A 21,746-nucleotide genomic window follows, 5' to 3' on the forward strand; every position below is an offset into this window, starting at 1 on the left:
AATTCCAGAGGACTCGGAGAAAATCCACGCCACCACGGGGAGATAAACTCCGAGTATAGAGGTGTCAGGGTCGGGACCGAACTCACGACCTCCTGTATACCAGGCGAGAGAGTTAACATCTCCTAGCCACCGTGGCGAGAAGTGTGTTCTGGGGCACTTGAAGGGGTCTCAGAAGTAGTTCTGTGAGATCTCCTTCGACGGACCGATCATCTGACACGTGGAGTGACGCACAGCTCTGAGTTCTAAATTAGCCCTTCGTCTCACACTACGACATCGACAGTGCAACTGAAATAACATTTAGGAAATTATCAAATGTAACAAACATATCATAGCCTTTATCTATCCTCTTCCAACACATCTAGTTAACCCACTGCTGGATGAGCCCAACCCACCCCCAACACACATCTGTTCAATGTGGAAGAGTAAACCAAACACCACCCTAGACTTCTCACAGGTGGAGGCTCTTCCATCAGCAGTGGTGAGAGCATCTCCTGCTGCTTCAGCTCCCCACTCCCAGCCCCGCTCTCTTCCCCGCCCCCCGACATCGTGTCTCTGCTCGCCCTTTAATCCCTGCTAGTAGCGCTCCACTTGGCAGCGCTCCACTCCCCCTACTCCACACCCCCCTCTCTACCTCTCCTCCCTGGCTCCTTCCCCCTCTCTTACCTACATAGCCGCTTGTTACAGCAGCCCCTTTTGCCCACTTCAGCGATTGTTTCTTGCTGCGGTTGTCCCACCTGATGACGGACGCTTGTGTTGCGCCCAAAACGTCGTGATTTAATTTATTTTATTTTATACCTACGTGACTTTACCGAAAGAACCAAAGAGTATGGAATGAATAGACCGCTAAGCAAGAGCTGGCAGATTGCGCATGTAAGTAATACCCTTTATACTGGTAGGAACGAAGTTGTAAACTGAGTGTACCAGCCTGCAATAGATGAATGCGTCCGTCCGTCCGTCCCCTTTCAATACTTTAACGAAGTGAAATCTCGTGCTGTTGGGTGTAAAAAAAATTCCAATGTTCCTACCAGCCCACCCTGCAAGGACCTGTTTTACACGGGCAAGCCTCGCACAGTGTTAAACACATTTACGACGTTGCGGCCCTCCCTCCGGCCGACTGCGGTCACCTTGAAGAACTTCCACTTGTTGGGCGAGGAGAGGAAGCGCAGCATGTACTCGGTGGTGAACCACGCGATGCACACCGCCTCCACGTGCGCCAGGCTCGGGTTGTCCATCACGTTGCCGTACTCGTCCGTCTCCTGCAGGTCGGGCAGCGTGTTGAGCGACAGCGCAATGGTGGACAGCACGATGAAGAGGATCGAGATGATCGCCAGCACCTTGGCGGGAGACGGGGAGGGGCAGAGAGATAGAGAGAGAGAGGGCAGAGGATGGGGATTGTTTTTTTTTACTGGCGAGTACAGTACGGTAAGTCGTTCGCTTAACACGTGTCCATGCGATGCGTTTTCGCTGTTACGCAGTTCTTCAATTCAGGAACACTGTTACGCACAACGCGCTTACTGAGCTGTCGACGACGAACTCATACTTTCTTGAGCGGTTCGATACATCCTGCGGAATGATGCAGTAACGGGGGCGGCGTGCCCACAACAGGTGTTAGGGACGGGATCGAACCCACGACCTCCTGCATACCACGCGAGGGAGTTAACATCTCGCCACCACGACGCCCCCGTTCTTTGTCCCGCCACGAGGATCACTGCAGGCTGACTTTATAGTGCAATCTTGATTCAGGAGCAGTAATTCACCGTTTAACGCGGTTTTCGCTTAGCGCGAAACCTTTCCGGAATGCACCCGGCGCGTTAAAACGAGGAATTGCTGCCCACGTAAACACAACGCGCGCGTGCTGCTGCAGTGGCGTGATTGGTCAGCAGTGCGCTGGAGGTCGCCGGTTCAAATGCGATCTCCCGCCGTGGCAGTTGAAAGGATGGTGCCATGAATCCCAAGCCCGCAGCCCTGTCCACACAGCAGTGTAGATGGGTACCCCTAACCCGGTCCCCGCACCCCCCCCCCTCCCTGCCCGCCACAGTCAGTTGATCGGCACGTTACGAGTGGTGGGGTAAAAATGTGGGTACTCACAGCTCTTACTAAATTATCTGGCCAGCATGGGACAGTAGGCCAAATACTGCTCTGGAGAGGCTCTAGAGAGCTTCATCTATTGGGGGCGCCGCATTGTTACATTTTAAGCAAAGCCAAAGCGGCACGGTGGACGTCAAACACTGCGGGCTTATTTCGTTGGCGAGTGCGCGAGGCGACCTGATCCCGAGCCTTGGGTCATCGAAGCTGAACGTGCATCTGCCATTGTAGATACACGCCTTGTGGGGAGCGGTGGTGTAGCGGTTAGTGCTACGCTGCGCTACGAATCCGGCGGCCCGGGTTCGTTTCCCGCTCACGGCTAACACCAGTGACGATTATCTGAAACCGCCCTGGGCCTCCCCTAGGTCGACTGAGCCTCAAATGAGTACCTAGTGCGGTGTGTAATCACCGCCACTAGGGAGACAAAGGCGGCCGGGCGTGGTGCTGGCTACCGACCCCCAAATGTACCGTGCCGGCCTTCATAGGTGCTCGCTTACAGCACTTGCCCCAGCAGTCTGTTCAGGCTATACGGGGGATCTTTGTCTTTGCCTTCCCTTCCAGAGGCACTTGTAAAACATAGTGGAACGTCCAGAGGCAGCTGCAGCAAGATCCACGTGTTGCTTTGTGTATTTTGCGCTCACGGTGTAAATTTTTTAATGGGAAATTTCCATGGGAATTTTATATGAGAAGTATTTTTTATATGGGAATTTAATTGGGAATTTTGTATGGGAAGTCTTTTTTTTATATGGGAAGCCTAAACGGTGGAGCAGCTGTCGAGTGATCAGGTCACGAGTTCAAATCCTGGTTGGGGATGCCTCAGCCTATCATCCCTCTGGGCCCAATAAAATGAATACCACTTTGTGGAGCAGCTTACAGTGGTCGTCCTATGCATAGACTCACCGCACCCCACCAGGGGAATGTGGAATTTCCACCACTGGCTCAAAGACTATAAAACAGGAAATGTGTACCGCCGAGATGCTCATTTGAGCAAAAACACTGACTTTTGTTGTTGTTGTTCGCATAAAGTCTAAAAATCCTGGACTTTTATTAGCAATAAGCTTCCCAACAGCGTCGTTTCGCGAGTCTAAGTGTCGAAGCGCAGGCCAACGTATGTTTCCATTGCGTAAATGACAACAATAATAATCTGAAAATAAGTTAGTTTTTTGCTCAACGTGATCAAGCCACAGGCGCCGTGGTGGCGAGATATTAACTCCCTCGCCTGGTATACAGAAGGTCGTGGGTTCGATCCCGACCCTGATGCCTGCTGTATATTTGGAGTTTGCGTGTTCTCCTTGTGGTCGCGTGGATATTTCTCCGGACCTTCCGGTTTTTCCTTCCACATTTAAAAAAACACACGCGCTTTGTGTTTTTGGCTGCTATTCTTTTCCACACGATGATAATCCACTTTGTTGAGCTATCATTTGTGGCCAAGTGTGAAAAATAGCTAAACAGCTCAGCGGGTCCTTACCTGGTTAAATGCATTTTGTTTAAGTTTAAAGCGTGATTCATTTCTCGTGCACTTTAACCCCGTGTACACGTGAAATAAATAATTCGCCGGGGCTCCGAAATGCGAGCGACGGATTGAGACATCGATTAGCGCACTTCTTCGCGCCGCGAGGCCTCAACCAAAGCTTCGCAAGAGGTCACGCGGCTCCCCCTCGCCGCTCGGCATTATTTGAGACCGGACGGCGGCGAAGAGCGGACGCGCCGGCAAATTTGTAGTCATTTTGCTCGTTTCATGCCACAGAGATAAGGGGAGTGGAAGCTGGGTATGGTCGGAATGGGGGGGGGGGGCAATGCTCAGATTGAGTGTTCGAAGCTTGATTTTTTTTTTATCTGCGTCGAAATGTCAGCGGCGCAATGAACGACGAACGCGATTGCGCGTGTCAATGTCGTGCCCCGGAGCTGTCGAGCCGAGAGTGAAACGGTGGTCACGTGCGCAGCCGCGACCCACGCCCCACGCTCGTCCGCTCACCGCATGCGCGCCCCCCCCCGCCGCCCATCCCTGCACTCTCCCTCCTCCCTCCCCTAACGTCTCTCAGCATTGCTCCGCAGTTCAGCTTTCACAACACACAACGATGCCTGCACCACCCACACATCCAAGAAAGGTCGCCCGTTTCTCGGCTGAACAGACTGTTGGGGCAAGTGCTGTGTTAGCCAGCACCTTACGAAGGCCGGCAGGGCACAAGGGGCGGGTGTGGCGGCACCACGTCCTTCCGGTGGCGATGTTCACACACCGCATCAGGTACTCATTTGAGGCGGAATCGACCTAGGTTGAGACCCAGGACCGGTTTACATCATCGTCACTGGCGGTGGCCGAGAGCGGGAATCGAACTCAGGTCACCGGATTTCGTAGCGCAGCGCCGCGCCGCGCTAACCGCGACGCTACCGCTCCCCGTACGTCCGCACGGCCACGCACGCACACACAGAGCAACACGGCCACACGCACACGACACCGCCACACGCCAACACACTCGCAGACCAACATACCAACACACTCGCACGCACGCGCACACACCCACACACCCGCGTGCACAACTGAGCTCCCCAGAGGCAGTCGACGCTTCTGAATGGAATACATTTTTAATGCGACTTATTTCCCTGCCGCCAGAGCCCTGCCACTATTGGGTTAGGTCCAGTGACCCCATCCGGCAGGTTGGTGTCCTGGGTGAGTGACGCCAGGCCTCGTGGTGCCGTGCGCAGAGACAGATCCGCATTGTATGATTATAAATGTCATTGTGGGTTTACTCTCCAACACACCGGTGTGCTGAACTAGTAACGAATTGGCACGTTTTGTTTTGCGTGACAAACCTTACTAATTGGCCGTGTCGGATGGTGGCGGGTTTAACGACGTGTTTATATATTTACGCGATCTAAACCAAAAACCTCTATTATGGACGGGCGTAGATCTTTGTTGAACTTCTTTTGCACCGTACGTAGCCAACCGTCCTAATCGGAGGTGCACCGTAGCTGCCGGCGTGGCTATTCGTGAAGGAGCTTTCGTGGATTTCCGTGAGATTGTGGATGTCCATGAATCGCGGTGGCGAGATGTTAACTACCTCGCCTGGCATACTGGATGACCGTGCGTTCGATCCCGACCCCGACGCCTGTTCTGTGTTTGGAGTTTGCGTGTCTCTCTTCCCATGGTCGCGTGGATTTTTTCTCCGGGTACTCCCATTTCCCCCTCCACATTTAGCACCGTGCGTTTCGAGTATTTGGCTGCTTAAAATGTCCACACGATGATCAGCCGCTTCGTTGAGCTATCATTTCTGGCCAGGTCGCTTCTGAAAAAAGAGCTACATAGCTCAGTGGGCCTTACCTGGTAAAATAAAAAGAGTAAAGTATGTTTCGTTTATCTGATGACGCTACTTGCTGCTGCTGCGTTGGCAGCGGTGCACAACCACAAATAACAAAACAATCTCAACGTGTTCGGTAATAACGCCATGTGGCTTTAACAAAAAAAAATATATAACAGGCGACTTTTCAGGCAACGGAACTTTTTCAAGGGACAAAGTGAAGGCCACAAATGATCCACAAACTACTCAAATGGGATTACACATCTACGCACGTATGTATGTGTGTTGAACGTCTTTCGCACCATACGCGGCCAACCTTGCTAATCGGAGGTGCGGGTTCGTGATCGTGGCAGACTAATGCCCTTTTGCCGCACAGGGACAGCTGCCACTTTGAGTTGCAGTGGCGGTTAAGCAAGTGCCATATAAACGTAAACTATCCTAGCCATCGTTATTATTATTATATAATTGTCCACTCTGTCTGCTTCCTCGATCTCTCTGCTTTGAAGAAGGCCATTGCCCGAAATGTCACTCGCAATTTGCCTCCTTCCAGGGCAGTGTTATTGATGCACGCATTGAGTTTTTGGAATTTTTGGAGGTTAGCGGACTGCGTCCCGAGTTCGATTCCCGGCGATGGCTCACATCAGTCACTGGGTCGTGTGATATCTGCACCGGTCCTGACCCGCCACATCCCTTCGCCAACCTCCACTGACCAGCACGGTGAAGTATGGCCTAAGATCGTCCACGATTGACACGGTGTGGGGGGGCCTCCATCCAGCAGTGGATTGACAAAGTGGCGTATATTATTATTATTTTTTAACTAATTGTCCATAAAAAAATTCAAAATAACAATATATTGGGAACATCACCGGACCTGCCACAATTGTAAACGACAATAAAGAGATAAAAGTTTGTGCTTGGGTGCAATAAAGTAAGCGAGGCAGTTTAATCTCTTTAAAGGCTACTGAAGGTTTTGCAATTTAATGCGGGCCCCTGTGGGCAATGCACAAGCGTTTGAGACAGCAATCCGCACTTCTCAGAAGCTGGCCCAAAAGTGTGACGAGAAGCAGCAGCAGCAGCGGCACTATCGGGGGATGTGGCTGGGTGGGTCAGAGGTCAAGGGCGCTGAGCCAGCATCGCCGACAGCCTCGGTTTGAATCGAGGCCGTGATTCACGCTAAAGCTCTCGAGCATATTCTTAGTTCTTTCGGTAAAGTCACGTTTATATATATTTTATTATTTTGTTGTTTCCTTCAACGTGACTTTACCGAAAGAACTAAGAATATGAATTACTGCAGTCACGAAAGCTTTAAATCAAAATTTATCTCGAGCATAGTTGAGTTGATAGGTGTGAGAAGGCCCGTGCCAACAATGATCGCACGGAAAAAAATATATACCCTAATTAAATCAACGTAGATAATTGATTTCATTAATTAACTGCAATTAATTTCGATAATGTTCAGCTCTGAGAATTTAAATAATCGGTTCGACTGTTATGCGATGAACACTGCTCTCTGTAGTACAGGGAGAGAGCAAGTGATGACGGTGATGAATGTGTGGATGCTGATCTTCTTTCGCACCGCATGTAGCCAACCATTCTAATCGGAGGTGTGGAGAGGAATACATTGAATGCCCACCCCACCCCCTAAAAGAGCCCAATGAATCATTCCACAAATAATATTCCATCATTTTTGGGACAGTCAATAAACAAGAATAGTTGTGGATGGTGTTGGTCCAATCTCTGCACTACCTCTGATTTTAAAGTGTTTAACAACGGATATTATTGCCAGATTTAGGTATTTTGTGATGGTACAGCGGTGAATGACAAATATCCAAATATGCCACACTGCATCGTGAGCGTTAAAACAATTGCCGACTGTTTTTAAAAAGAAACAGCGCTCCCTTTCACACATCCCATCAAGCACACAGCTTTGTGTGGTAGCGCATGATTTTAACATCATCAGTTCAACACAAGAAAACTGTGGACAGGTTTTACCACTCACTGTCTATCAGTACAGTCTGGTTCGCTTGCTTGCTTGCTTGAACAAATGCTGGTGAACCCGGCGGGTGATTATAGCCAAGGACCTTTGCCCTATCTGTGCCCATGTCAAACTACTTATACTGGAGGAATCCGATGAGCTGTGAAGCTCTCTTTCACAGATGTCCAGCAGGAGCATGAGATGAACAAAGCATTCTAGAAGCTCACAGAGCAAGGCAACCCTCCCGTGTTGGGAGGGAGGCTCACGGCTGGCTCGGTCGGGCTGTGACCATCAACTCACTCACCAAATTTGAGAAGCCGGATCAATCCCAGGCAGCGGCTCAAGCCAGGGATTCAAACCCAGGGGGTCTGGGCGGCCCCTGCTCGTCGCTCTGACCTCTGAGCCATCCGACCACCCACCAATCACTTTCTACAGCCCCTGATGAGGAGGGCGACCGCGCGCGATGAAAATGAGGCTCCGTTGAAATATTTCTGTGAACGTTCGTGCTGAGTAGGTCGCACGTGATTTATGGGGCTACGGTTGGGCGGCGTTGCAAGAGCACAAATCAAAGACGAACTCATCGCATTTGTCAATTATCGCCGCCGTATAACAGAGAGGTGTGGAGCAGCATCGACGTGCCAGGCGATGTACATTCTCACTAAAAACACACACAAATATACGGCACAATGATCAGCTCTCCCCGATGTTGCTTGGTGAAATGTCCGGCATTTCGCTCCGCGTGCCCTGAAGCTCCCCCCCACTCCCCACCCCCCCGAGACACTGAAAATGCTCCCTCCACGTGGTAGCAAAATCGTCGCGGACGTCGTGGCGAGCACCACGCGGTGCAAACGCGAAAGCGCCCCCCCCCTACCCCCGTGAGAGCCACACGGCACAAGCGAGGAAAACCCCTCGCGTCAGTAAGGATGACGATGTCGGGGCGGCTCAATAAAAGTCAAACGCCACGCAATCGCGGACGCACGGAACGACGCATCGAGGGACACACATTTGGTACGTGCATCGATTCGTGCGAGTGATAATTGGACATCTGTGAAAAATTTAAAATAAATATTCTTGATCATCGGAATTAAGAATATGTATTTTTTACTTTTTCACAGATGTCCAGTGTCCATAAGAGAGGTAAGGTTTTATTTGGGGGTGAGATTGCGTGAATATAAATAAACTCGATCTAACCCCCACCCAAACAAACCTCTACTATGGATAATATTGGTCGCAAAAACCCACGTGTTAAGATGTCCAGTAGTTTCACAGATGTCCACTCTTCAAGGTATATGCCGGCTATACGATTCTAGCCAAAGTTGGCAAAAAAATAAAAACATTTCGGCAAACAACGTTTTGTTTTTTTTGTCTAAAGCAATGTACATCGCCGGGTGCGCGTTGACCACCGGGTGGTGGAGGCTCACAAAGGAGCGAAAGCTAAAGGAGGGAACAAAAACAGAGTCCAAAAAATGATGAAGCTTTTGCAATCGGCCCGCCTGGAGGTGCGTGGCGATGGGTCGTTACCGCGAGAGAGGGCGACGCATCCGGGAGGCCTTCATCCATCAGTGGATAGATCAGGGCTAACGATGACGGTGGCGATGGTGGTGGTGATGATGATGATGATGAGGTCACTCGCTCATCGCCATGAGTGTCACGCCGGGCTGCCCGGAGTGGATAAAGTGCGCGGGAAGGTTTCCAGCCAGAAGCTCTCCACAGCAGCAGTAGTTTTAGTCACGTAGGCTTTTATCTACGTTTACTTATTTATCTCATTATTTATTAACGTCTCGCATTATTTCCCCCCTACTTTCTATTTTAAGAGTTAATTTATTTTGTATGACCTTTAGTCAATAGTGGAAATACAAAAGACACTTAAAAAACGCACGTGCCGGGCAGGAGTTATAATTAAGCACGATGTAGAGGCAGAGAGAGGCCTGGACAGGCTCCAGCTGAACATAAAGTAGGGATAACTTTGGGGTAATCTGACAACCTCATTTATTTGACAACAGCTGCCAACAACACAATTATTACATTCCCAAGAGATTTCAATATCTGTGATGGCAAACTGTTTCAATTAAATCTTCGAAGCCAAGAGTCCGAATATTGCTGCTATTCTGTGCCTACTCTTTGTTAGTCCAATTCATTATCCGTACTTGGAGATCTATCCTCTTCTTCTTTGGTTCTTTCGGTAAAGTCACGTAGAATGAGAATAAAATAATAAATTGATAAAATAAAATAACACAATAATATTCTCACGACGTTTCGGCCACAACACAAGCGGCCTTCATCAGGTGAAGGGACGAGAAGGGACGAGACTGTCTCGCCTCTTCACCTGATGAAGGCTGCTTGTGTTGTGGCCGAAACGTCGTGAGAATATTATTGTGTTATTTTATTTTATCAATTTATTATTTTATTCTCATTCTACGTGACTTTACCGAAAGAACCAAAGAAGATGAATCCTTGCAGTCACGAAAGCTTTAAATCGAAAGAGATCTATCCTCTTACATAGAGATCCACATACCTACATAGAGGCTCACAGATCCATATACACTTACGTGACCCGTAGATGTAAACAGTTTCAGTTTCATTTATTTGGTATAGCTATGTGAGCCATTCGGCTCTTGAATCGGGTGCAACCGCAACAAACAAAAAACAAAAACATGAACAAGAAAAACATCTTAAAGTGACTATGCGCAAACAGAAAAATCCAGGAAAAAAAACAGCAAAATATTCTTGAAAAATCACCGTACACCAACGCTGTGTGCAAAAATCCCATTGGGATGCAAGTCAAACAACAACAACAACCACAAGACAACTTAGATTAAGGCCATCAGCCTAACTCCATACTACAACAAACAAACATGGCCAAACCAAAAAAACTTTTCGAAATCACCAAAAATAAAGCCATAAATGCAATGTAACAGTGATCACAGGGACTGTGACCGCATACAAACGTACAAGCTTACAAAGAGATATACAGCACTTCGGATGTGAGGGTTGACGGATCGCGATGTGCTGCAAGGTGGGGCCACGAGGTTGCAGTACAAGCAAGCGGGTTCGTGAACCCGTCTGTGCAGAGCTTTGAGAGTCAATCCCGCTCGTGTGTGCGATAGGTTTTCTCAGGATTCTCCGAGTCTGCTCATCCCAATGCAGGAAACCTCCTGAAGAGAAATAAAAGTCTCGCGGCTCTGCCCGGCTTTTCTCGATAAGTTTCGGGCATTAGTATGATGAATATGGGACGGGACGATTCACTTTGTGTAACAACTGTCTCAGCTACTCTGAGCGGATTACATTCGTCAAATACAATACGCACACTGTGTGTGTATACATAATGTGCACGCATCACTTTACAGGTTCACGAAGGCAAACGGGTCACGCGAAATGGAAGCAAAGAAACGAATGTGTACTTTTAAAAGACATCCGCTTGTAAGGACAAATAACACGGTATGAGTGACACATACAACTGGGTGATTACATCTGAACAATTTAGTGGGGTTTTTTGGCATATAATTAAAAACATCGCTTATAACCACTGTGTGCTTTGGCGGGGTGGTGGGGGGGTAGGGGGGATAGGGGTTCAGGCAGCGGATAGGGGAGGCGGGATACGGGTGGGGGATAGGGGTAGATTAAATATACGAATGCAATCCACTCGGTCGCTAGACAGCAACACGCCCTCTATAAGTCTCAGCGTCTCCGTTCCAGGACAACAGTGACCAGACCCGGCCCCGCCCAGCCTCTATGTGAATGTGTCCACCAGGTCAGCCAACAGGAGGAAGGTCACGTTGACTGACGTATGGCTGCTCCGACACATGTCTTGTCAGTGTTTAAAGAGTCGACAAAGATACCATTCGGGGGACGGGATCTACTACGGCAGCTTAGTGGAAGCGGAGAGCCCTTCCGCTAGCAGCGGCGCGAGCAAAGCAATTGCAGGGCTTCACCCTTTACAACCTCACGTCTTGGGGCACAACTCCACCGTCCCCCACACACCCACCCAGCGACCGTCACCCACCCACCCACCGTCACCCACCACCGCTGCCGTGACCAGGCACGCGCACGCTCGTCGCCACCGCCACAACGAAAATAACCAAATCCTGAGCCGCGGACAAATCCGATTTGCCGCAACCCGGCGGGGCCACCCGTGGGAACGCGGTTCGCTTATCGCAGGACGGATTTGGCGGGAGGTAAAGCGGCGCGGACCGAGTTGACGTGCCGACGTTCGCGGTGAGCCTTCGCTACTGACAAGCAGCACGCGGCTTGGCCGTGGGCAGGGTGGACGAGATGAGGCCACCACACGTCCCGGTTTGCCCGAGACAGGTTCGGTGGTTTCTAAACTTAAACTCGACGACGAAAACATTCGTTTGTTCACCGGATACCGCCCACTCGAGCTACGTAGCTCTTTTTTTTTCAGAAGTGACCTGCACACCACAAATTATAGCTCAACGAAGTGGCGTATCATCACCAGCATCATCATCGTCGTCGTCGTCGCGTGGACATTTATAGCAGCCAAATACTCGAAACGTATTTTTTCTAAAAGTGGAGGTACAAACCACGCGACCACGGGAAGAACACGCAAGCACCAAACTATACAGCAGGTGTTCGGGTCGGGATCAAACCCACGACCTCCCGTAGACCAGGCGAGGTAGTTGACCTCTTGCCAGCGCGGCGGGGCAGCCTCGCAGACTGCGGTGGTGCCGTGAGACTGAGAGCCTCCTCAAATCGCCCGACCGGCGCGGAATTCCGCGGCGTGAGGAGGCGTTCATAATCCGGAGGGAGGGAGGGAGGGAGGGAGGGAGGGAGGGAGGGAGGGAGGGAGGGAGGGAGGGAGGGAGGGAGGGAGGGAGGGAGGGAGGGAGGGAGGGAGGGAGGGAGGGAGGGAGGGAGGGAGGGAGGGAGGGAGGGAGGGAGGGAGGGAGGGAGGGAGGGAGGGAGGGAGGGAGGGAGGGAGGGAGGGAGGGAGGGAGGGAGGGAGGGAGGGAGGGAGCGTCGGCTCTCTGCACAAGCCCTCGGTTGTCACCCGAGCCGGATCCCGCAGCGGGGACGATTTGGGGTTTTGCGATTGGCGGAGGCTTTTCATTTAATACCCGCGGCGTTGCAGCGCACCGATCAGATAATTCCCCTCGACAGATAAGGCGCACGGTGAAGCCTTCATCCAGCAGTGGATTGACAGCGAGCACTAGTTGTATTACGTTGCTGTTTTGTCTCGTTTTATTCCGTGTCCAGCCCTAACGTGGTTTTAATTTAACAACACAAATCAACGCATTCCTCGTTAACACCGCCTGTAAATGAACTAAATATACAGGTGAAGTTCCAGGCAATTAACCTTATTCATGGCATGTACATGAAGAAGGGCCATTGATGATCATAGCAGCAATGATGATGATGACAATGGTGATCATTACGATGACAATGATGATGATGATGACAACAGCAATGTCTGTCTTAGCATGATGATTATGACGACGATCTTGATCTGGAGTCAGCACGCGACTCGTTAAGGACCGCTTCGGTCTATTTTACCTATCCAGGACCACCGTCTCGTTTTTCCACACAGTGCATTGCGGATTTTCAGATATGGAACAAAACATTTTTTTACCGAATAAAAAATAAAATGTATCTTACTATTTTGGTTGCCTGACCCCTGATCACGATGATGCTAATCATGATCGTGATGATCATTGTAATCATGACCGTAATGATGGTGATACTGACGATAATGCGATTACATTGACGTCAAGCGTGAAGCGCCGCGTCTATTTTCTTCCCCGGGCACCAGAAGCCCCGCAGATTTCAGAGCCCCACCGTGAGTTATAATTAGAGCACCCCGTGGCATTAACCACGACTTACAAACCGGGAGGAGGTGGGAGGAGAGGAGGGAGGGGGACTCTGCACCCCCCCCCCCACGCCTTCCTCCCATCCCCTGCCCCCCACCCCACCCCCACCCCGTGCGTATTCTTGAGCCGTGCGTGATTCTGTCTCTGATGGCAGAGCCGCGAAGTCCCAGCCAAAGCAAACGCCGCTTCAAGTCCGGGCGTCCGCTGTCCGTCAGCCCGAACGCCGCCTGCCCGCGGTGATTGCCTCCGCGGTGATTCTCACGACGTCGCACGCGACGGGAAGAATCCCGTCGCGATATCAACGCGCCGAGGCGTTTGTGTTTTTTGTTTGTTTGTTAATTCTAATCACGACAGCTGCTCCGTCCGCCCGTCGAAGAAGGAAGGATAGCCCGCGTGGTTTTCGTTTGTGTCTTTGGCCGAAATAGTTCGCGAGACGCATCGCACGCAGAGCCGCTTGTACCCAACGCGCAGCAACAGCAGCAGGTATATAGCAGATGACAAACAAATTCTGACTTAAATAAACAAAATAGGCGATGGATTAAATTGTGTCTATTTCGCGTGTGTGTGTGTGTGTACCCAAACTTAGCTAAAACTTCAACAATACGATTTGACTGTTGTACATTTTTGTCGTTACCAAGACATTACACAGTGAACAATTCCCTGCCATATTTAATCAATTATCTTTATATGAAATTACGTTTAAGATTTAAGTTGATTTTTTTTTTAACGGCTGCCCGCAAGTGGGTGGGGAGGGGAGGGATAAGCCAAAGAGCCACCGCACGCGGTTCCATATCCGAAGGTTGCCAGCAGCCCCGGGTCTGCGCAATCCGCGTGTGCGTCCGTGTGTGTCCATCCCCGTCTGTTTGTCTGCACGTGTGTACGCACGTCTGTGCTTCGTCGTCTCAAGGGCTGCGCTGGGCTGGCACCGTGACTTTCTCGCGAGGACGGTGAAATGTAATTGAAACCAGTTGTGCGAATGTGGTGGGGTTTTTTTTGTTATTGCTGCTATTAGGGCTTGCCATTGTGAAAACGGCCACATTGATCAGAATCTGAATATTTATTTATACTGGAGGAATTCGATGACCTATGAAGATATTTTTCACAGATGTCCAGTGATCACAGAGCCACCCAGAATATGAAGCCACTGAGCAGCCAAAATGATGGAATATCGAAACTTGAAGCTTCGTAAGAATCGAGATTTTCAATGTAATGCCAATGATAATGACGACTTTACATTTAGTTTCACTGAGCAAATAATACTGCACGAAAGAGACTAAAATCATTCTAAATACAAAGCGGACGATAAAAACGAGATAAGTGATCGATTCCTGTATCGTGGACCTGAATCGCGACAATTCATCCCCGAGTGGAGCTGGCACGATGAGTCAATTAAGCGGATTAATCGTCAAGAGCAACACAAATCATCGGCGTCATTATCAGCAACTGCAGCAGCAGCTACGGCAGAATCAACGGAACAATCTCATCGGTATCGCCAGCGGCAGCAGCAGAAGTATAATCATCAACAACAGCACCACCGTCAGCAGCATCAGCAGCACAAATTACCATCATTGCTCATCATCATTCTCTAGCCAGAGCTGGATGAAAGTCCCGCTCCCACTATCTCCCGGAGCTGCAGCGCTTGTTGCTTCCAATACCTCACTCGATTTAATCTCCCGCGTTCCACACAGGCCGCCCCCCCCCCACCCCCCTTCACGGATTCCTTCACATCGCGGGACTTGACCCCGAGCTGTGACCCACCCTGGGGCTCTGACCCCGAGGCTCTGACCCCGAGCTGTGACCCCGCGGCTTTGATCCCGAGGCTCTGACCCCCAGCTGTGAGGGTGTGACCCCGAGGCTGTGAACCAGAGGGTGTGACCCCGAGGCTGTGACCCAGAGGGTGTGACCCCGGGGCTGTGACCCAGAGGGTGTGACCCCGAGGCTGTGACCCAGAGGGTGTGACCCCGAGGCTGTGACCCAGAGGGTGTGACCCCGAGCTGTCGGCTGTTCCAACGCCTTCCTTGCGCCTCTCGGTCCCACGATGCGTACGACTCTCTGGTTCGACTCACGTGCTGTTGATGTCGCCGTTAAGACTAAAATGTGGAGCTAAACTTACACCGACGCCGAACCATTGCGGGCGTCTTCATGCTCTCGTTAAATTTGCACGGTGTTTTTTTTTGTTATCATGAATGCGAGTGTGGTTCATATGTGATCGTCAAATACCTTCGTTTGTTCGTCTTGAGACTCAATGAGGCTTCCCGAGGAAAAGCACATTATATGACCGTATTGAATTCGGAAATCCTTACGCCTGTTGTTTCCTTAATATTAACATCTTCGTAGTCTTAAAATAGGTGCTAGGAGGGGGGGGGGGGGGGTTGGGAGAAGGAATTAGGATTTAACGAGGATTATTTCCTCTGCATCTCTATTTGGACGCTGCGAGAGCCGAGCGAGCGCCCTGGCTGAGCCGCGGCTGACTGCGCATTCGCACCAATATGTCTTGATGCGCCAGGCAATCAAACAAGGATTACCAGTGTGCGAGGAGGCAACACTCGATCCCGTACTGACGGAACAGGTGCGAGTGCACACGCTCGCTGTGCCGTCTTCTCCCGCCGAGCCGCGGTTCGGCCCCGACTTGCGGCACTGTGTTGTGAGCGTAGCGCGTGTTGTTCACAGCAGCTGGTGAATGCAATTTCTCGACGGTAATGAAACATTTGTTGTTGGGTTTTTTAAAAAATATATATATACACCACCACCCCCACCCCAGCGCCACCGAGTTTTATTAAATAACTGTGCAAGAAAAATAATTCCTGCGGTGAACGGGAGGGCGAGTGAGCGAGAGGATGAGTGGGTGAAAAGATAAGAAAGATGAGCAGGCAAGAGGGTGAGCAGGTGAGATGGTGGCTGGGTGAGTTGATGAGCGGGTGAGTGTAGTGAGCTCGGAGGGGTGGGTGAGTGAGAGGGTTGTTGGGTAGATGGGTTGGGTGAGGTGAAGTGATCGAGCGAATGAGTGGGTGGGTGTGTGCGTGCGTGGATATGCGGGTGGATGAAAGGACGAGCCAGTGAACAGGTGAGCAGATAGTTTGGCTGGCCACGTACGTGAGTCGGTAGCGTAGCGGTTAGCGCGCTGCGCTTGGAACCCGGCGAACCGAGTTCGATTCCCGTTCACGGCCACCAACACCGGTGACGATTATCTGAACCGATCCTGGGCCTCCCCCTAGGTGGACTCGGCCTCAAATGAGTAGCTGGTGAGGTGTGTAAACATCGCCGCTGGGGAGGCAAAGACCCATCCATTAGTGGCCGTGCAGCACCTTCATAGGTGCTCGCTAACGGCACTTTCCCCAAAACACTGTTAATGCAATACGGGCTGTCTTCGAGGATAGGCACGTGGATAAGCAGGTGGATGGGCAAGTGAATAGGTGAGCAGGTGGTTGGGATGGACACGTGCGTGCGCGAGTCAGTGGGCAGTTGTGCGGCGTTGAGGGGTGGTGGGCGGGTGGGGGCCCTTGAGTGGGCGAGTCCATACGCAGGTGCTCGAGTGACTCAGCGAATGGGCAGGTCTGGCGATTGAGTGGGTTGGCTGTACCGAGGGGTGCGACAAACAACAACAAACAACAACACCTAACGACAGTCATTCCCCCCCCCCACCCCTCGCCACCTCCAGCTCGTCTCCATACACCCAAAACGCAATGGTTTGTTTCCCCCTCCCTCTCCTCCACATGCGGAGTGCGGCTGCAAATGCAGCGGCCTCTGTACGTGCGCGGTGTGCAGTGTGGACCGCCAATAGGATGGATGGTGGAAGCAACCCGGCACCAACACCAGCGATAGTAGCAGGAGGCTTACGCCACCAATATTATCCATAATAGATGGGTTTGTTTTTGGGGGGAGGTGAGATCGCGTAAATATATCACGCGTCACCACCCGACAGAGCCAATCCGTAAGGTATGTCAGGCAATCCATTGTCGCGTTATGTTTAGGCGACAAACCCCTACTAATTGGCTGTGCCGGGTGTTGGCGGGTTTAACGACACATTTATATTTACGCGATCTAACCCAAAAACCTCTATTATGGACCACCAATAGAGCTGGTGCGACCATCCATACCATCGAGAAATTGAATGCAATTTCTCGATGGTAATCACATTTTCGCTGTTTTATATATATAACTCCCCCCACCCACTACTGAGTTGTACTTAATAACTGTGCAAGGAAAATCATTGCGGCGGTGAGTGGGTGAAAGGAGGAGTAGGCGATGCGGGTGGCTGGGTGAGAGTCGGTGAGTGTGGGTGAGTGTCGTGAGCGATGAGCTACGAGTGGGTGAGTGGGTGAGTGGCTTGGTTGAGTTGAAGTGAGAGGACGAATAGCCGTAGGCAGCCGCAGAGGCGTGAAATCACACGTAGCAGGATACAAACGACCAAGAAAAAGTCAGAGTGATTTCTTGCGAAATGATCACCGATTCAGTGCTCACCTCCTGTTAATGGCCCTGAGCCAGTGATGGAAATTCCACATTCCTATGGCGTCAAAGAGCCTCTATATAAGACGACGACTGTTGACATCCCTACAGAGTGGTACCTATGTTACCGACCCCTGAGGGATGATAGGTTGATTCAGCCCCCCAACCAGGAATCGCATGATAGCCGCTTCGTCATTGTTTCCTAGCCGCCTGGTCGGTTTTAATTCCACATGAAATAATCTTTGTTTGGGCTCGATACTCAGGCGTCTATAGATAGTGCGGTCGCCTCCACACGCTGTCCCCCGAAGGGCAGCAGAACCCCCGACAGAGCCCCGCTGTGGCGCTTACCAACAAGGAGGCATCATCGCCCGTGCGAGCGAGGAGCCGATGGAAGGCTGTGCTTCGTGCACAGCAACGCTAATCACGCGCGTGGCGAGGGGAGTTGTGTGTGTGTATACGTGTGTGTGTATACGTGTGTGTATACGTGTGTATACGTGTGTGTCTTTGCGTGTACACGTGAGTGTGTGTGTGTAGTGCGGAGCGGTAGTCGTAGCGGTTAGCGCGCTGCCCTCCGAACCTGGCGACCCGAGTTCGATTCCCACTCTCGGCCAACATCGGTGGCGATTATCTGAACCGGTACTGGGCCTCTCCTAGGTTGACCCAGCCTCAAATGAGTACCTAGTGAGGTGTGTAAGCATCGCTACTGGGGAGACAAAGGCGGTCGGGCGAGGTGCTGCCTCACGTACCATTCTGGCCTTCACGAGGCGCTCGCAAACAGCGCTTGCCCCAAGGAGTCTCTCTGGGTTGTGTCTGTGTGTTGCTGTCACCTTCATTAGTGGCGTGAGACTGTGCCCCAGCACGCCCCGCAACGTGCATGGATCGAAGTCGTCGTCGCAAACATCAAGCGACAGTTCGCGACGGCTCGTGACGGTGGAGAAATCGGCGTGTTTTTTTTGCGCCGTTTATTATTGCTGCCACCCACACACGCGCACGCGCGCACGCACGCGCGGCGAAGCGCCTTGCACACGGACGGAACGTCAATGATTGAATTAAAGAACGCACAGGGCCTCGTTCTCTCTATTTGGCTATCTCGCTCGCCGCGTGCGGCTTCAAGGGTTTCTCGACCGACGCGCTGCTGAGCGGAAACTGCGAATGAGCCTCGCGCGCGGCGAGACTTGCACATTTTCTGAAAGAGCCTCAACATTATATCGCGCGGTTACAATCGCGAGTGGAATTGCTGCATTGTGATGCCATTTAGTTATCAAGGGAAAGCCTCTTCAATCTCACCGACTCGTTTTAATGGAGAGTCTTGCCGCATTGGAGAGGTTTCGGTCAATTTATTTGATGAGAGTCTGACTGCTTCTTTAGCCCTAAGCCCAAATGGCAGGTATTTGTCTCAAACTCCCTCCGTCCTTAACACGTTAGGGTTGCATTTGCCTTTCTGGATTAAAATAATGTTAAAATGAGTGGAAAAAAAATCATAAGGAACGGAGAAGGGAGGAAGCACGGTTGCAGTGCTGGATTCTCCTAGTAGCACAAGCAGCTGCACATGCTACGGGCCCCGCACTTTCAAGGGCCCCGCGCTAAATGCTTTCAAGCTATAAATTCCGGTTCAGTGATTTTGCACTTGCTCTATTACTGTAGTACTATACTGCCTTCAACTTTTATGAACGACTGGGTGTTTAAAGTTAGCGATTTGTCGTATTATCCGGCTGTATAGGAAATGAAAAAATGCAATTACTGTATTATGCAAGTTTAAAATTTGTGTTTTAATATTTACGTGTTTTATTTTTCATTTAGGGCCCCTTCATAACGTATGCTACAGGCCCCGCACTAGCTTAATCCGGCACTGCACGGCTCAAGATGAGCGGTAGAGAGAAATAAGGAGCGCCGGTGGAGGGCGGAGGCCCAAGATGTCGGGAATGATGATGAGCGAGAAGGGAAGAGAAAGACGGAAAGAGCGAGCAGAAGTGAGCCGCGCGGAACAGCGTCTGTTTTCACAATGGGGCCGGGCAGGAGTGAAGGGATTCAGCGTGGGTGTGGCCACACAGAAGTCACGTGGTTTACGGGAGGCTCGAGCTGATTTATATTCAGTGTAAGAGATATAATGGGTACTATTTACTGCCCTCTGTGGCTGCCCGTTGTGAGTAGCACAGGGCAGGGCGGGATAATCTGTTGTTGCACTCCACTCCTTTGCTCCCGGCACGAGAGTTTAAACAAAGACGCAGGTTTATTAAAGTCTACCCAACACCACCGCCGCCTCTGTTCCACCCAGCGGAATAAATGGGTTAGTCGATAGGCCAGTTGGTGTGTGGTGGAGTAAAGTGTGAGTCCAGTAGTTCCACCTCTACGAAGATGCCACAGGCCAACGTGGAAGAGTAGACCAAATACAGATATTCTCTTGGAGGGGCTTTCAAGAGCTCGCACTCTTGTTGCGGCCCTAAAGCCAGCAGTGGCGCAAGCAAGAAATTGCAGGGCTGCGCCTTTATCTTAATTCCCGGTATAACTGCAGTATGCTGTATACTGTACACTATAATGCACAACTAAAGGCATTGCTGAAATACCGTGGGGGAGACAGAGGCATGGGAATGCAAGCTCACGGGTCACAGTGGCTGTGAGCTTATCAAGGCCTCTGGACAGCGTGGAGGAGTAGGCAAAGATACCCTCTTAGATGGGCTCGCAAGATATGTCTCCTAAGTCCACTCAGCAGCGACGTGAACAAGATGAGTCAGGGCCCGTACCCCGAGCTCCACCTTTACCCCCTTACGGTGCGTTAGAATGCCACACTCGGGCGACGCGGGGAAGAACGTTCACGGTGCGTTTGGTCGGAGCATCTGTTGGTCGTCGTCCTCTTCATTCGCTGATGTCGATGGCTAGAGCAAAGACTGCAATTTCACACGCAGGTGGTCAAGCCACAGATAACCGCGTCAGCAGGAGCAGCAGAGTGGTGTCGCTGTGATAAGCGTCTCCTCCTTCGCATTTGTGCATCGGACATTGCGTTGTTACGGTCTCTATAACTGGGTGACACACAATCGCACCGCTACCACTTGGAGAGTTTAACAACAACAAAAATCATTTGTGCGTCGTTAGGTATCCGCATCAGCTGCCACGGTTTGCGCAGTGGGATGCGATTCAGGGTGGACCATGAGCAGCTTCGGTGGGAAGATTAAACCCCAGGGGGGGGGGGATCTTCTGCCGTTGGGGTCTTTCACTACACGGCGGTTGTTGTTATCGTTGTTGTTTGGTTGTTGTTTCACGGAGCGCCGCGCCGTGACATATCGAGGCGACACCACCACGCGCCGGCGTAGGAGGCGGCCCTTTGTTGGGCACCTCGTTTAGAGTGCGGAGCAGAGCGCCGTGACTTTACCGAGGTGGCGATGGGGACAGGCGAGGTAGGTTTGCCGTGACCTTGGAGCAACGAGGGAGCAGCCAGACCGCTCGGGCAGCACCTCCCACACTGGGGCTCTGCTGCCCGCAGAGCCCCAGTGTGGGAGGTGCACGGCAACCTGCCGTGCAAGCTGGACACCCCATCCAAGCAAATGTCCTAAACTGTAAACGAAACTATTTCCATTTAACAAAGGTTAGGTCTATTGAGCTACGTAGCTCTTTTTCAGAAGCGACCTGCCCACAAACGATAGCTCAACGAAGTGGCTTAGTATCACGTGGGAATTTATAGCAGACAAATACTCTGAACGCACGATTATAAATGTAGAATGATTTTTTTAATTTATTTTTCATTTAGAATCAGTATGCCTCATCATTAGACCTCCTTTGCCAGTACCAAAATATAATAATAGGGTTGTTCCCCTTTTTCGGATGTAGATGCTTACCCCGAGCCCTCATTACTTTCATAGTGGCATTATCTTTGAGCTGTACGCCTTTTGGCGTCCTCTGGTCTAGCTCCAATTGGCACGAAAAGAAAGCCGTCTCTGGTGTGGACCAATCAGTTTCAAGGACAATGCATATATTATCAGAGTGTGTTTTTTGTTTGCATTTTGGCCACAAGTATCGTGGTTAATGCACGCAGGATTCCTTGTAAAAAGGATTCAGCTTTGTTGCCAGAAAAAAAGGGGGAAAAACCCCAATTATTATAATCGATATGTCGTTCAGTGTATTTTG

At 50.9% G+C, this 21,746-nt stretch overlaps 1 protein-coding gene across 1 annotated transcript in view; it reads right to left on the minus strand.

The window, feature by feature from the left end:
* LOC116942612 (uncharacterized) overlaps nt 1–21,746 on the minus strand; it is a 121,262-nt gene that overhangs the window by 11,237 nt on the left and 88,279 nt on the right. The window contains exon 3 of the mRNA XM_032954733.2: nt 1,125–1,334. Within this exon, the coding sequence (XP_032810624.1) occupies nt 1,125–1,334 (210 nt within the window). The remainder of the gene's footprint in view (nt 1–1,124; nt 1,335–21,746) is intronic.

The sequence above is a fragment of the Petromyzon marinus genome, chromosome 15 (genome assembly GCF_048934315.1).
Source record: "Petromyzon marinus isolate PM22_M1 ecotype Great Lakes invasive population chromosome 15, UKy_Petmar_22M1.pri1.0, whole genome shotgun sequence".
Classification (NCBI taxonomy): Eukaryota; Metazoa; Chordata; class Hyperoartia; order Petromyzontiformes; family Petromyzontidae; genus Petromyzon; species Petromyzon marinus.